The following is a 13,617-nucleotide window of genomic DNA, read 5'->3' as shown; positions in this document are numbered from 1 at the left end:
GCTGGAGGAGCAGTGGCCTGACTGTGCCCCGGATCACAGTTTATGGCAACCCCGAGCTGAGAGCCCGCGCCTGGGCTCTGTCTCTGCAGCCGGCTTCCCCGCTCTGATACCTGGGAGCTCTGCCGCACTCAGGCATCCCCGGTCTTTCTGTGACCCCGAGGGTCCTGAGACCACACTGTTCCACTAGGTTTCCACCCCCAGCTTAGCCACTGGAGCGATGTCCCTCAGCGGAGCCGACTTCTAAAAGTTCCGATTTTGTGCTCCGTGGCTCTATCACTTGCCAGAAGCGGCCAACAGAGGCCCCTCCCCTGCCGTCTATCCTCCCGAATATCGCCTCAGATTCACTTCTCCGCACGTCCTACCTTCCAGAAAGTGGTCGCTTTTCTGTTCAGAGTTGTTGCTATTCTTTTCTTCGATCTCCTGTTGAGTTTGTAGGTGTTCAGAATGGTATGATCCCTATCCAGCTGAATTCCTGAGACCAGACGAAATCCAGGTCTCCTACTCCTCTGCCATCTTGCTCCGCCCCCTCATCTCATCTTTTAAAATTCTGTCTCTTTTCTTGACCTCCCCAGGCTTTAAGAAAAAACTGACATATGTGAAACTTTGAATTCTCAAAACAGATAAATTAGAGGATAATTACTCACATTTGAAGATTTTGCTATAATTATGAAAGGATTCAAACAGACCTTTTATATAGCCAGTTCTTTATATATTATCATTTGGCAAAAATTTTCAGAAATTTAATTCAGAAATTAAAGTCATAGTTAGCATATAAAATAATATACAACTGTCATTGTATGTATTCCCAGAGATTTTATTTACCTCATATTCCACCAGGGAGATCCTGAGATGTTTAGATCCTGCCATTAAAAATATCCTAACTCTCCCTCATTCTATTCCTCATTCTTTACTCATTTCTTTCTAATATTTCTAAATAATTCATTTTAATGGTCTTATAAGAAACAGACTGGTGATCTAGGCAAATGGAACTCTCTATGCAGTTAGTGCATCTCTTGTCAGTGATCCTACTAGTTTTTAAAAGAGCTTGCCTTAAGGCAATAAATTAAATTTTTAGTTCAAGTTTATATTAACTGTTTGCTAAATTCTGACCACCTGGAGTTATTTATCTGGTTTCCATGTCTAAGAAAAAAATTTAAAATTTTTTAGCCAAGATGAAATACATCTGGAAAAAGACTACCAGAGTATTCTACACAAAGGAAACTTGATAATCAATATTATTCTAAAATGACAATACTCACTTATAAGATAATACAGCCTACTTGTTTTTTAACCTTACTCTTAAATGTTCCAGATTAATTTCATTCCAAATATCTCAGTAAAGATATCATCAGTAAATTAAGAATATTTACATTCATACATCAACACATGTAGATCCATACAATGGAATGGACTACTACTAGTAATAAAAACATTAAACTATTGATACAGGCAACAACATGGATGAAATCTCAAAACAATTATGCTGAATGGAAGAAACCAAGCAAAAAACAGTATATATGATTACATTTATATAAAATTTTAGAAAATGCAAGCTAATTTTTAGTGAGAGAAAGCAGACCACTGATTGCCTAGAAACTGGGGAGAAAGGAGGCAGGAAGCAGGATTACAAAGGAGTATGAGGAAACTTGGGGGGTGATGGATGGGGTCAGTATTTTGATTATGGTGATGGTTTCATGGGTATGTATGTGTGTGTGTACATGTCAAAACTTATCAAATTGTGCCTTTTAAATATGTGCAACTTACTGCATGCTGATTATACTTTAATAAAGCTGTTAGAAAAGAATTAAACAATTAAACAATTAAAATCTAATATGGTCAAAAGCAACTTGTTCATATCCCCCAATTCCTAGTCTCTCATTTAATGATGTCATTATTTAACCATTATTTATCCTTAACCTGAAAAGTCAGAATCCTGAAATGTGCCTTCCCACTGACACCTGAGCATACCTCAGTCTAATTTCATGACACTGACTCTCCTGTCCTCAACACTGTCATGCCCACCCAACTCTAAGTCATGTATGAGGGCAGGGACTCTTGGTTTCACTAGGATCTAGAATCATGCCAGAAAAACTGGCTACTCAAAGTGTGTCGCATAAATATACTGCAATCATCTGTGCTAAAAGTCTGTCTTCTGTTTTATGAGGGCAGAGATCCTGTATTATTCATTTTGCATCCTCAGAACACTAATCCAGTAACTATTCATCGGACTACATTATAGTTTCACACCTTATCCCGAAACAGAGCTTATGTTTTGACTTATGAGTATGCTAAAGTAGTAATATAATTAGGTCAACATTTTAAAACACCTAAATTCTCAGAAGACATTGGGGGTGGCTTTAATAAAACCAGTTAATTTTGTAAAATGGGAAGTAGATATTTCCTCAAATATAAGACTATATAACTCAAATTCATACAATATCAATTCGTATTACAGCCCTTAGTAACAAGCATTTTATTTTATTTTAAAAGATTTTATTTATTTGAGAGCAAGAGAGTGAGCGAGAGAGGGAGCATGAGCAGGGGGAGGGGCAGAGGGAGAAGCAGGCTCCCCAATGAGCAGGGAGCCCGATGAGGGGCTCAATCCCAGGACCCTGGGATCATGACCCAAGCTGAAGGCAGACACTCAACCGACTGAGCCACCCAGGTGCCCCAATAACAGGGATTTTAAAGAACTACACTATGGAGTGCCTGGGTAGCTCAGTTGGTTAAGTGTCCGACTCTTGGTTTTGGCTCAAGTCATGATCTCAGGGTCCTGAGATCGAGCTCTGCGTTGGGTTTCCTGTTGAGTGGGGAGTCTGCTTCCCCTCTCTGTCCCTCTGCCCCTCCCCGCCCACTCATGCACTCTTTCTCTCTCCAAAATAAATAAATAAATAAATAAATAAATAAATAAATCTTTAAAAAACAAAACAATACCCAAAAAAACACATTACACTATGTCTTCAACACTAAGCAAAACAGAGAATGTCCAACTACCTTACCCAGTCAGCGTTTTTCAGCTCTTCCAGGTCTGTGTTAGATTCATCACTTTTTTCCATTTCTTGAATCTTCTTAAGATTCTACCAATTAAAATAAAAAGAAAACATTTAGGTATAAAAATTTCATTAAGCCACCTTCTCAAATTAAAATTTCTAACAGATACCTTCAGACAAAGTATATACAGAAGTGTTATTGAAACAGTACAGAATCTACTTCTCTGTAGATTTCAGTCAATGGTAGGCTAGACTAAATACAATACTACAGAGGGATGAACTGAGATTGCTCATCCTAATTTCCTTCTAGGCCTTGTGGCTAACTTTGTCACCACATTAATTTGTACCCCTAAGCTGTAGTGACACTGCCCTCTCCCTCAACCTCCATATTCAATCCACCATTAAATCTCAAAGATATTACTTCCTCCATATAACCTAAGCCCTCTTCTTTTTATCTCCCCTGCAGATCTCTTAATTTAAACACTATCTAATTTTTGCCTGATTTCTGATGTGGTCTTGCCCTGGATGCTCTCCTCTCCTCATCCCCAGATCTGGTCTCTTTCATTCCTACTTCTGCTCTTCCTTCAGATATTGGGCTCAACAGAATCACCAATTCTTCAGGAAAGCCTTTCCTTCCCCCTCTTCCAAAGCCAAATCTTCCTACTATACAATGGCGTATAGCACCATACACCTTCCTCTGTAGCCCTTATTACACTGTAATTTTACATTTGTTTGTGCCTTCCCCCTAGGTTTCATGAAGCAAAAGTCTATTCTCAGGGGCTAATGTAAGCACTGGCACTTTTCATGCTCCATATATATTTGTCAAATAATTTCATGAATAAATTTCAATATATAAAATGCTTTTTATTATTTGATACATGCGTATATTGTAAAAACCGTTAGTGCAATAAGGTAAATTACCACCTCCACCACCTCATATAATTACCTTATTGTGTATGTGGTGAGAACCTTTCAGATCTACTTTCAGCAACCTCCCAGCACGTAAGACAATATTGTTAACTACAGTCAACATGCTGTACATTAAGTCTCCAGAACTTATTCATCTTAGAACTGCAAGTTTGGACCCTTTTTTGCTTAATTTTTAATTTTTTTATTTGAGTATAGTTGACACACAATGTTATACCCCATGAAACTGCAGTAATCCAACATTTGCAATTTTAAGAAAATCTTGATAAGTAAAACATCTATTCACCTATTAATTCCCAGTTTGCATTATACCATTCCTACTCACAATAAATTAACTCTAGTATATTTTACTTTTCGTTGAGCCTATTTTCCTGAATGTATGTGGACTGAGTTTAAATGTACTGTATGAAACCTAGTTTATTTTACATGAAAATAATGAATACTTAATAGAAAACATTTCTGATCAGCACGGGAGTTTTGACCTGCTCCGTTTCCGACCTGGGCCGGTTCACCCCTCCTTAGGCAACCTGGTGGTCCCCCGCTCCCGGGAGGTCACCATATTGATGCCGAACTTAGTGCGGACACCCGATCGGCATAGCGCACTACAGCCCAGAGCTCCCGGGCTCAAGCGATCCTCCTGCCTCAGCCTCCCAAGTAGCTGGGACTACAGGCGTGCGCCACCGCGCCCGGCAATAGAAAACATTTCTAAACTATTTATTTTTGGCTTCTCAACATCTCAGACTGACCTTCCACAAAATGAGAATAACACCACCTGTTTATTTTTGTACTTAATAATGTATAGGAGTATTAATATACGAAGAAAAAAATTACTCTGAACATTTGAAGAAAATGGTATAAATAATGCATTATTTCTTCTCTTGCTAAGGAAGAAATTATGCCGGGGGGGGGAGTACTTTTACTTGTTTCAGAATGTGTTTCCATAATTACAGGTATCTTCCGATTTCTGAAAGTTCATGTAAGCCACTTCACTTTAATTGAAGACCTACACTAGCACCTACACTGTTTTGCTAGCTGAAAGAAATCCAGAGAAATTTTGCTTTTAAGGAAAAAGCCATTACCATCCTAATGTAGGTCTTTCATAATGTAGGTTTTCTGTAAAAGTGAAGTGGCATAATGTGAACTTTTGGAAAGCAGGGGAAACTGTATTTTATTTATTTGTTTATTTATTTATTTTTTAACATTTTGGAAACCGTATTTTAAAACGAAGTCAGGTTTCTTGTTTGAGATTATGTAATAAGACACTTGCTATCTGAGTCATGCTACATTACCATCTTTGGGCCCATGTTTCCCCACCTTTAAGAGGAAGGTATTAGTATCTACCTCACAATGCTGCTGTATTTAAAATATAATCAGTTAAATATAGCAGAACCTTGCATTTACAGCCCCTGGGGAAAGCACCTCCAAAAACATGTACCTCTAAATTCTCTGTACTGCCCCAGGCCCATTCCCAAATCCTCATCCAGAGCCTTGCTCTTTTCCAATGGTCCTGGCTACTGCTCTTGGCTGCAGCAGGCTGTGGGGAAATAACGAGAGCTAACAAGGGCTAAGCCTTCAAGCAGCCAATATTTGGCCCCAAGCACAACTCTTGTTATGGCTGGACTCACAACTGAGGCTCCCAAAAACTAAATGACATGGCTGCAGTCTCCCCGCAGGTGGGATGGAGCAGAGTGAAGTAGGTAGAAGTGGCATCGAGGTCTCAGACATGAGGTAAGATGTGTGGAAGGGACACCAGATGAATGGTCCTGTTGGGAACCTAAGTGTCCTGTTGCTGACCCCAATGGCTTAGAAAAGTCTTAGAAAACAGCTGGATAAAGTTGTACTTTACTTTTGCTAAAATTAGTATTTATGAATTGATATTACACAAGAAAAAAGAACAGTCTGTGAATTGTAACTGGGCTTTGCAGATAATGGGCACTTAATATCTGGTACAACATTATGTCAAAATCTGAGTAATAATCCTTATTACTAAAATCAGGATTCTTTGTTTTTCTGTGTCTGAAGACATACCAGATGTCCTGGTATAAGCAATATTTCTGATATTCAAAATACCTAATTTTTTGCTAGGGATTATTAGCTGTCATTTAAAAAATCTCTGATGATTTAAAGCCACAGTTTTCAACCCAAGTCCACAATCTTCATCAAGTATTCATATTTTGAAATCAGAGCTGAGCAGAGAGGAGACCAAAAGGAGAGGCACACACACATTTATTTTGTTCCTATGAAGACTGTAATCTAGGCTGTATCCCAAAAACAATTAATGGCTTAAGGTATATATTATTCTATTGACCAGAAGAGTGTTCGTTCTAGATTTTTGTAATTAAAATAGTGAAAGAAAAGAGATTAAGGAGGTGAACTCCCTCTGGGCACCTAGGCACTCTATCAGGCTATGACGTCTCTATCAGCAGCAGGGCTCCTCCCTCCCCAACCCAAAAAACCAAGAGCTGAGAATAAGTACTTCATCTCTATTTCTTCCCCCTCCAGCCTTAGGGCATTTGCATTGGCTGTTCCCTCTTGCCAGAATGCTTTACCACACATATCCACATAGCTAATTCCCATACATCATTTTTGCCCAAATGTCACCTTCTCAATGGGACCTACCTTAACCATCCTATACAAGCTCCATGCCCTGCCCCTAGCAATTCCCCTAGTCTATGACTTTTCCCAGAAAGCATCCTGCCTTCTAACAGTGTATATGACTTACTTAATATGTTTACTGCCTGCCTCTCGTTGCCAGATTTTTTTTTTTTTTTTTAGATTTTATTTATTTATTTGACAGAGAGACACAAGCGAGAGAGGGAACACAAGCAGGGGGAGTGGGAGAGGGAGAAGCAGGCTTCCCGTGGAGCAGGGAGCCCGATGTGGGGCTCGATCCCAGGACCCTGGGATAATGACCTGAGCCGAAGGCAGATGCTTAACGACTGAGCCACCCAGGTGCCCTCGTTGCCAGATTTTAAGCTTCATAAGGAAGTATTTTTGTGTATTTTGTTCAGTGATGGGCTCCTCAAATCTCTAAAAGTATGCCTTGCACTTGGTAGGTACTTGCTAAGTATTTATTGAATAAGTGAATTAAGATCTTTCAGCCAAGAACAGTCCAACTCTTAAATCTCCTCAACAGTTCTTATCAAGTCAACTTTAATAAGAAGCCCAATGAAAGGGAAAATTATTCAGAGGAAAACCTGAATTTTTTTCTCTAAACTCAGAATCCACTGGAGGGCTGGAGAAGAAAACCTCTATTTATGCCACACAGAAAAATATGCTCTCCAGTTCAGGGAAATAAACATGTAACCCAAGCTCACATTACATTTAAGTGTCTCATTCAGTCAACAGATGATAAAATAAATAATAAAATAAGTAAATTAAAAAGAGAAATTAATAAGCCTAATACCACACAGAAGAAATGAAGTAATACTACTACTGAACAGGTCAGTAAGATTCAGTCAGCATCAACATGAATTGGCTGGCAACCTGAATGCCTGAGAGGAGCAGGTGCGTACAGACGTGCCAACACCCTAACCACACACCTCCCCACCTGTAACCACGAGCACACAGAGCCCCAAACCGCACTGAATTTCTTCTGTCGTATTTCCCCCGTCAGCTTGAGGCTGATTCCACGACAAGCACTATATTGTTTACCAAGGATCTATAAACCAAAAGATAATGGAAAAAGCTGAAAACATGTAGGAGAAGCTCATTTTTACAAGCCTATATATATATATTTTTTAATTATTATTATTTTTTTTAAATTTCCAATGGTCTCTAGCCCTTCTAGGATCCAAACAACAGAAAGCAAAACAAACAGTATGGACACAGTAGAAGATGGGCGGTCTTTGGCAAGATGAAAATATTTATCTTTTTTTGATTCCTACTGCTACTACCAAAGCTGATTACAGCAAGTCTCTCAACTGTTCCTTCTGCTCCAGTTTCTTCCTCATTTGGTTTATCTCTTCACTCCCCTATGATGGGTTCCCCCTGTCTCTGCTGGGGCCTTCAAACTGGGGTACCTGTACTTCTGGGGACCTCTGGTCAAACAGTACGGCGATATGCCAGGGAGCATTTATAATGACATCTGTTACTCACAGATAATGTGATGAAGGTTGTGGTCAGCTGCCCAGGTGCACACCCCGCACCCCCTTCAGGAATGAAGTACTCTCGTCCACTGGCTGCTGGAGGTGTTGTCTGCCAGAGGCTCACAGCCTAATCCTGCTCCAGGAGCTGCACTCAGCGCGCAGGCAAGGAGCTGCCTTGTCACGGGTATGCCCCATCTCTGGGGTGGCCCACACCCAGTCATCGGTCTGTGCAGAAGTACACAGGTCAGGCCCCCTTGCCTCCCTTGGGACAACTCTGAAGGGCCATCTCAACTTCTGAGCTCTCTGTGGGACTGGCTGAGGCCTGCTATACTGGCATCAGAGTTCAGCTTCTCCTTCACCCCCTCACAGGTATTCCCCAAAGCATTCCCAATAAGACCTCCTGAACTCAAATTTTACCCCTCAGAATCCATTTCCTGCAGGAACTCAATCCACACATGGAATTAAGTTTTTAAAATATTGTAACAGATGCAGACATATAAAACAAAATTTACGTGGATTTTAAAGGTAAAATGCATGACCTCAAAGACATTTTGACTTGCACTAAACAGTATATGCCTCAGTGGGCGTCTGCTGTTTTTTCTAGAAACCTTTTCCCCCTTCCTTCTTTCCACTGGGGAACACAACCCTACGGTTTGAGTACGGCTAACCCCATGCCTGGCACACCTCACTGCCCACTCACAAGGGTGAACACACAGCCTCCCCAGCCAGTGGGGCCCATTTTCCTGACCACAGTGACTGGTTCTTGAACAGATACATGACTGAATTTTCCTCCAAGATATTTTTGCCCCAATTAAGAGAAAAGACTTTCTTCTGGAGTTATTGAACTGAGAGAATGTGAGGTTTAAGCTACAGACTGTCATCTTACCTGCCTTTTAGTAAAAGCCCATCCTGGGGAGTGAGAGAGAGAAAGCCAGCCCTGATTATAGGTTTTGAGACACTGGATCCAGCTGTGCATACCCTTAGACTTCCCATTTATGTGAGCCAGTAAATCTTCTACCCACTCTACCCATGCTAGTTTGAGTGGATTTCTGTTACTTACAACTGAAAGAGTTATGATTTAATATGTCTCCTTGGTCCAGAAATATGAGTTCATGCTTGTGTGTCTTAGGAGTACTCTGGTAGAATAATATGAGAAGCACATGGTCCCTTTCCCACCCAACCTTAAATTTTACTGTTCTCCAGCACATCCCTGACTAAATGTAGTCCAGATGGTCTCACTGTTACACCTTTACGCATCTCTACCTTTACCTCTGGGCTGTGATAAAATCCCTAACTCCCTGCTACTAAGAAAAACTATCCACTCTTTATAATACTAAAGATAGTTTAAATGAATAGTCCAAGAATTTCACGTTTCTTTACACTTCTGAACAGTAGCAGAAACTGTAGTTCAGACACTTCCTAGCTGTGTGACTTTACACAAGTCATTTAACTGCTCTAATCCTCGGCTTGTTTTCCCATCTATAAAATGCAGATACTAATAGCCACTTTTTGGATTTTGTTAATGTTGCATAAAATAATACAGAAGAAATACTGAATGCAGCCTGGCTCATGTTAAGCATTTAGTAAGTATTAGTTATTATAAGCCAATAAATATCTGTAAGGATTTGATTGTGAACACTTTTACTCCTCCACAAAAACATTTTATTCTTTTACCAAATGAGACCTTTCTCTAGTCTCTTCATGAAATCAAAATCTTGACTCACAAATAAATCAAATAAAATAGTTGAGAATCTGTGAATACTATAATTGAACAAGCCTGAACAAATGTGCAACTAGAAATCTCAGGTTTTCTAGTTAGCAGAAAAAATAAATGAGTAATTTGAAAGTAAATTACATATTTTTCTAGTTTTAGTGGCAAGCTTCTGTCAATTATATTCTAGCTTCTGAATAAATTATTTTGCATGTACAAATGTAATAACAGATGCCAACTTGTGCTTGGAATATGGTGAGAAAGTTCTAAGTGAGCAACCACATGGCAATTAACTCTCTGCATTTCTGACATAACCATTCTCAAACTAGCAATTAGAACTGCTCCATGCCAACACTTTCTGTTTCTGGCATCTTAAAAAAATAAACAAATAAAATCTACTCTGTGAATCACAAGTATATCAAATGCTCAAATGCCAATTTTAATTCAATTGTGTAGATTCATCATCAGCTCACATATAAATGCCCACCCTTATAAATATATTCATGGAGGTGCCTGGGTGGCTCAGTTGGCTAAGCATCTGCCTTCAGTTCAGGTCATGATCCCAGGGTCCTGGGATCAAGCCCCACATTGGATTCCCTGCTCAGTGGGGAGCCTGCTTCTCCCTCTCCCTCAGCCTGCCATTCCCCCTGCTTGTGCTCGCTCTCTCTCTGCCAAGTAAATATATAAAATCTTTAAAAATATATATATATATATTCATGAATATGTTAATAACAGCATTCCCATGATGACCATTTTCCTCCATACTGTTAACCACTTAAAACTATTTATCATTTATTAATATTCCTCTATGTACTGAGTACATGTTTTCAGTTAGAAACTTTTAAAAGTGTAAAAAGGAATATGTTTCAGTAATTCCTTAAACCTTTTTTTACTCGATATATGCTAATATGCTTTCAAAGAAATTACTATTAAATTCATTTCCCAAGTGACAAAATACAAATGTTGCCTACAATAAATAGAACATGTATATCAGCCACAAAGATTAAGAGCCACGATGTCTTTTCGGAGATATTTTTACCACAGAGAAAAGCAAGAAAAGGGATTTTATCTATTTACCAGCCCAAAAGTAGTATTTTGAAAATTAGGGTATAAAAATCTCCCAGGGAATTATAGCAGTCCTAATAACTGGAAGTCTCCTATGTATATTAAAGAGTTAATGGGTAATTACTAAAGAACATGATTTATATTTTCATCAAGTTCTATGGCACTTTCTTAAGGATGTAACACACTCTTCTCCCCGAGGGGTATGATAGGGAGACTATAACTACAACAAAATGAGAGAAAGTCAGCATTTTACTTAATGGAAAAATGTAAAATGTTAAGATACTAAACCGTAAGTTGATAATTTCTGTAAAACCGAATTTCTGAAGAAATTGGAAAAGCTATACACAAAGTCATCAAAATGAAGGAAATTCATTTCTAGGTTCTGTGAAAGGAGTATCATTCCTACATTCCAATATTTTTGTTAACACACACACATGCACACACATACGCTGAGGATTTAATGACCATCTGCCCCAAGTAGCTAGACTCACAGTATCTCCCTATACATGATCACCCTTTCAGTTTTCATACTCATCAACTCTTCACACCTAAAGAAATGCAGTGATAAGCATAAAATGATCATTAAAATATCACAGACAATACCTGCAAATTATATCACAAAAAGCTATTTTCTTAAGAAATACAAATCAAGGGGTGCCTGGGGGGCTCAGTCAGTTAAGCGTCTGCCTTCGGCTCAGGTCATGATCCCAAGGTCCTGAAATCCAGCCCCTCGTCTTCATAGGGCTCCCTGCTGAGCAAGGAGTCTTCTTCTCCCTCTCCTTCTCCCCCTTCCCTGCTTGTGCACTCACGCACTCTCTCTCTCTCGCTCACTTTCTTTCAAAAAAATATATAAAATCTTAAAAAAAATACAAATCAACAAGGGAAGACCAATACTACATTAGAAAAATGGGCAAAGGATATGAATTGGGCAACTGATAATTACAAATGTCTCTTAAGCATATGACAAGGTACCCAATCTCATTCATTCATAATAATAAGGAAAATGTAAACTAAAACTATGGAATACAAATTTTCACCTATCACTTAGAAAACACATTGTTTATGAAAACAAACACTTTTACACAATGCTAAGGAGAGTATGAATTGGTAAAACTCTACTGAAGACAATTTTATACTTCATGAAAATTATAAACACACACTTCCTTTGAAATAACAATTCTAATTTTCCTACATATATGAAAAACACCTTTAGAACTATCCATTGCAGCATTATTTGTAATAGCAAAAAATTGGAAGTAATCTAGTAATTGTCAATAAAGGGCTGATTAAATCAATCACTGTATATCAATCACAGTATATCCACACAACAGAATATTATGAAGACATAAAAGATATAAACACTATGTACAGATATGAAATAATCTCCACAATATATTAAATGAAAAAAGGTAAGTTCAGAACAGCATAAAAAAGGAAGAAAAAATATTGTATTTTTGTTAGTTATGGATAAAATATCTCCATAAGGACAAAGAAGAAATTCAGTATTTACTGTCTGTGGGACAGGGACTGTGTGGCTAGGAGGCGGAAGCAGAAGGGTATAATTTACCATTTTTGGAGAAACAGTACTCCTGGAGTGTTTGAACCATTTGAATTTTTTCTGTTAAAATAAAGTTAATTAAATTGAAGAATTTACAGGACAAGTAAAGATTCTTCTGCAACATTTTAAGCAGGGAGAGCAGTGATAAGAGCAAAGATACCCAGGGCAGAGGGTAATTTAATTATTTCTGATGAGGTGAGTGCTTTGCACATTTATTAACACTTACAAAATAATAAATCAATTGAAAAGACAGACATTGACAAGGGCCCTGAAAAGTTAATGATGGATAATCTCATTAAAATGAACAAATGGCAACCTTACAAACAGACATCTGGTGGTAACCCTTTCTTTCAAAACAGGGTATGTTCACCACTTGGAAGAACATAAGTCCTTTTTTGCTTTAGGGTGGAATTTCCAGCTAACTTAAATGGTACAGTTTCATTATTGGAAGTGTTGTGAGCAGGCATGAGGAGAATGTAAGGCAGAAAATATGAGAAAGCTGATGAAAATACACTTCAATATGTGAATGAGGCAGAGGTATTGTGGCTTTATCTTTGTGAATGTAGTCCAGCAGAGTATATTCGGAAGTCATGTCACATGCAGATGCCTTAGTTTAACTGAATGTGGTCATTAATAATCAGGTGGATCTGATTATTGGCTGATAAGAGATGGTGGGTGGGATATACTTACATTTGATTTTTTTCAACCAATTGCAGGTAATAAAATGTGGTTATTTGACTTTTTTAGAAAGATAAAAAAATATTTAATAACAGTGCAGTCAATTCCAAAAACATTTTTTTTTCCCTAGCAACAAGATACTTTATATATATGTGTGTGTGTGTGTGTGCACATAATATTCCACTTTAAGTACAATATTTGGTAATAGTCTTATCTAAGATAAACTGAGCTCAAAGATTTCATCATGAAATTCTGATTTCTTATATAGGACTAATCATAGGACACTTAATGAAGTGTTACAGTAGTAGTTGTTGATTATGTAGTGTAAAAACACTCATATAACATTGTGAAGATTTATAATGAGCCATGCTTATTTCCAATTCATCTTCTTACCCCATAATTCCAATATCTGGTCAAATATTAGCAGCTAAAGATAAACTGGCTTCAATCTAGGCATCTAGAGATCATCCTCTCATCACAGGATTTTTATTAAATTTAGGGTAAGATTTAACCATTCAGAAGAATTTGAATGACAAGGTTTAAAACAAAGTCACATATAGCTATCACCCAGCCACCCCATCCCTCCCACCCCCCTCCACT

General features: G+C 38.3%; 1 protein-coding gene across 1 annotated transcript in view; it reads right to left on the bottom strand.

The window, feature by feature from the left end:
* Positions 1-2,955: 2,955 nt before the first annotated feature.
* Positions 2,956-13,617, bottom strand: part of LOC116628868 (protein spire homolog 1-like) — a 129,111-nt gene continuing 118,449 nt past the window's right edge. The window contains exon 5 of the mRNA XM_032399195.1: positions 2,956-3,077. Within this exon, the coding sequence (XP_032255086.1) occupies positions 2,991-3,077 (87 nt within the window). The 3' untranslated portion in view covers positions 2,956-2,990. The remainder of the gene's footprint in view (positions 3,078-13,617) is intronic.

This window comes from Phoca vitulina, unplaced genomic scaffold (genome assembly GCF_004348235.1).
Source record: "Phoca vitulina isolate PV1807 unplaced genomic scaffold, GSC_HSeal_1.0 scaffold139, whole genome shotgun sequence".
Taxonomy (NCBI): Eukaryota; Metazoa; Chordata; class Mammalia; order Carnivora; family Phocidae; genus Phoca; species Phoca vitulina.
Note: the sequence above shows the minus strand (reverse complement) of the source record. Positions and strands in the feature narration are given on the sequence as shown.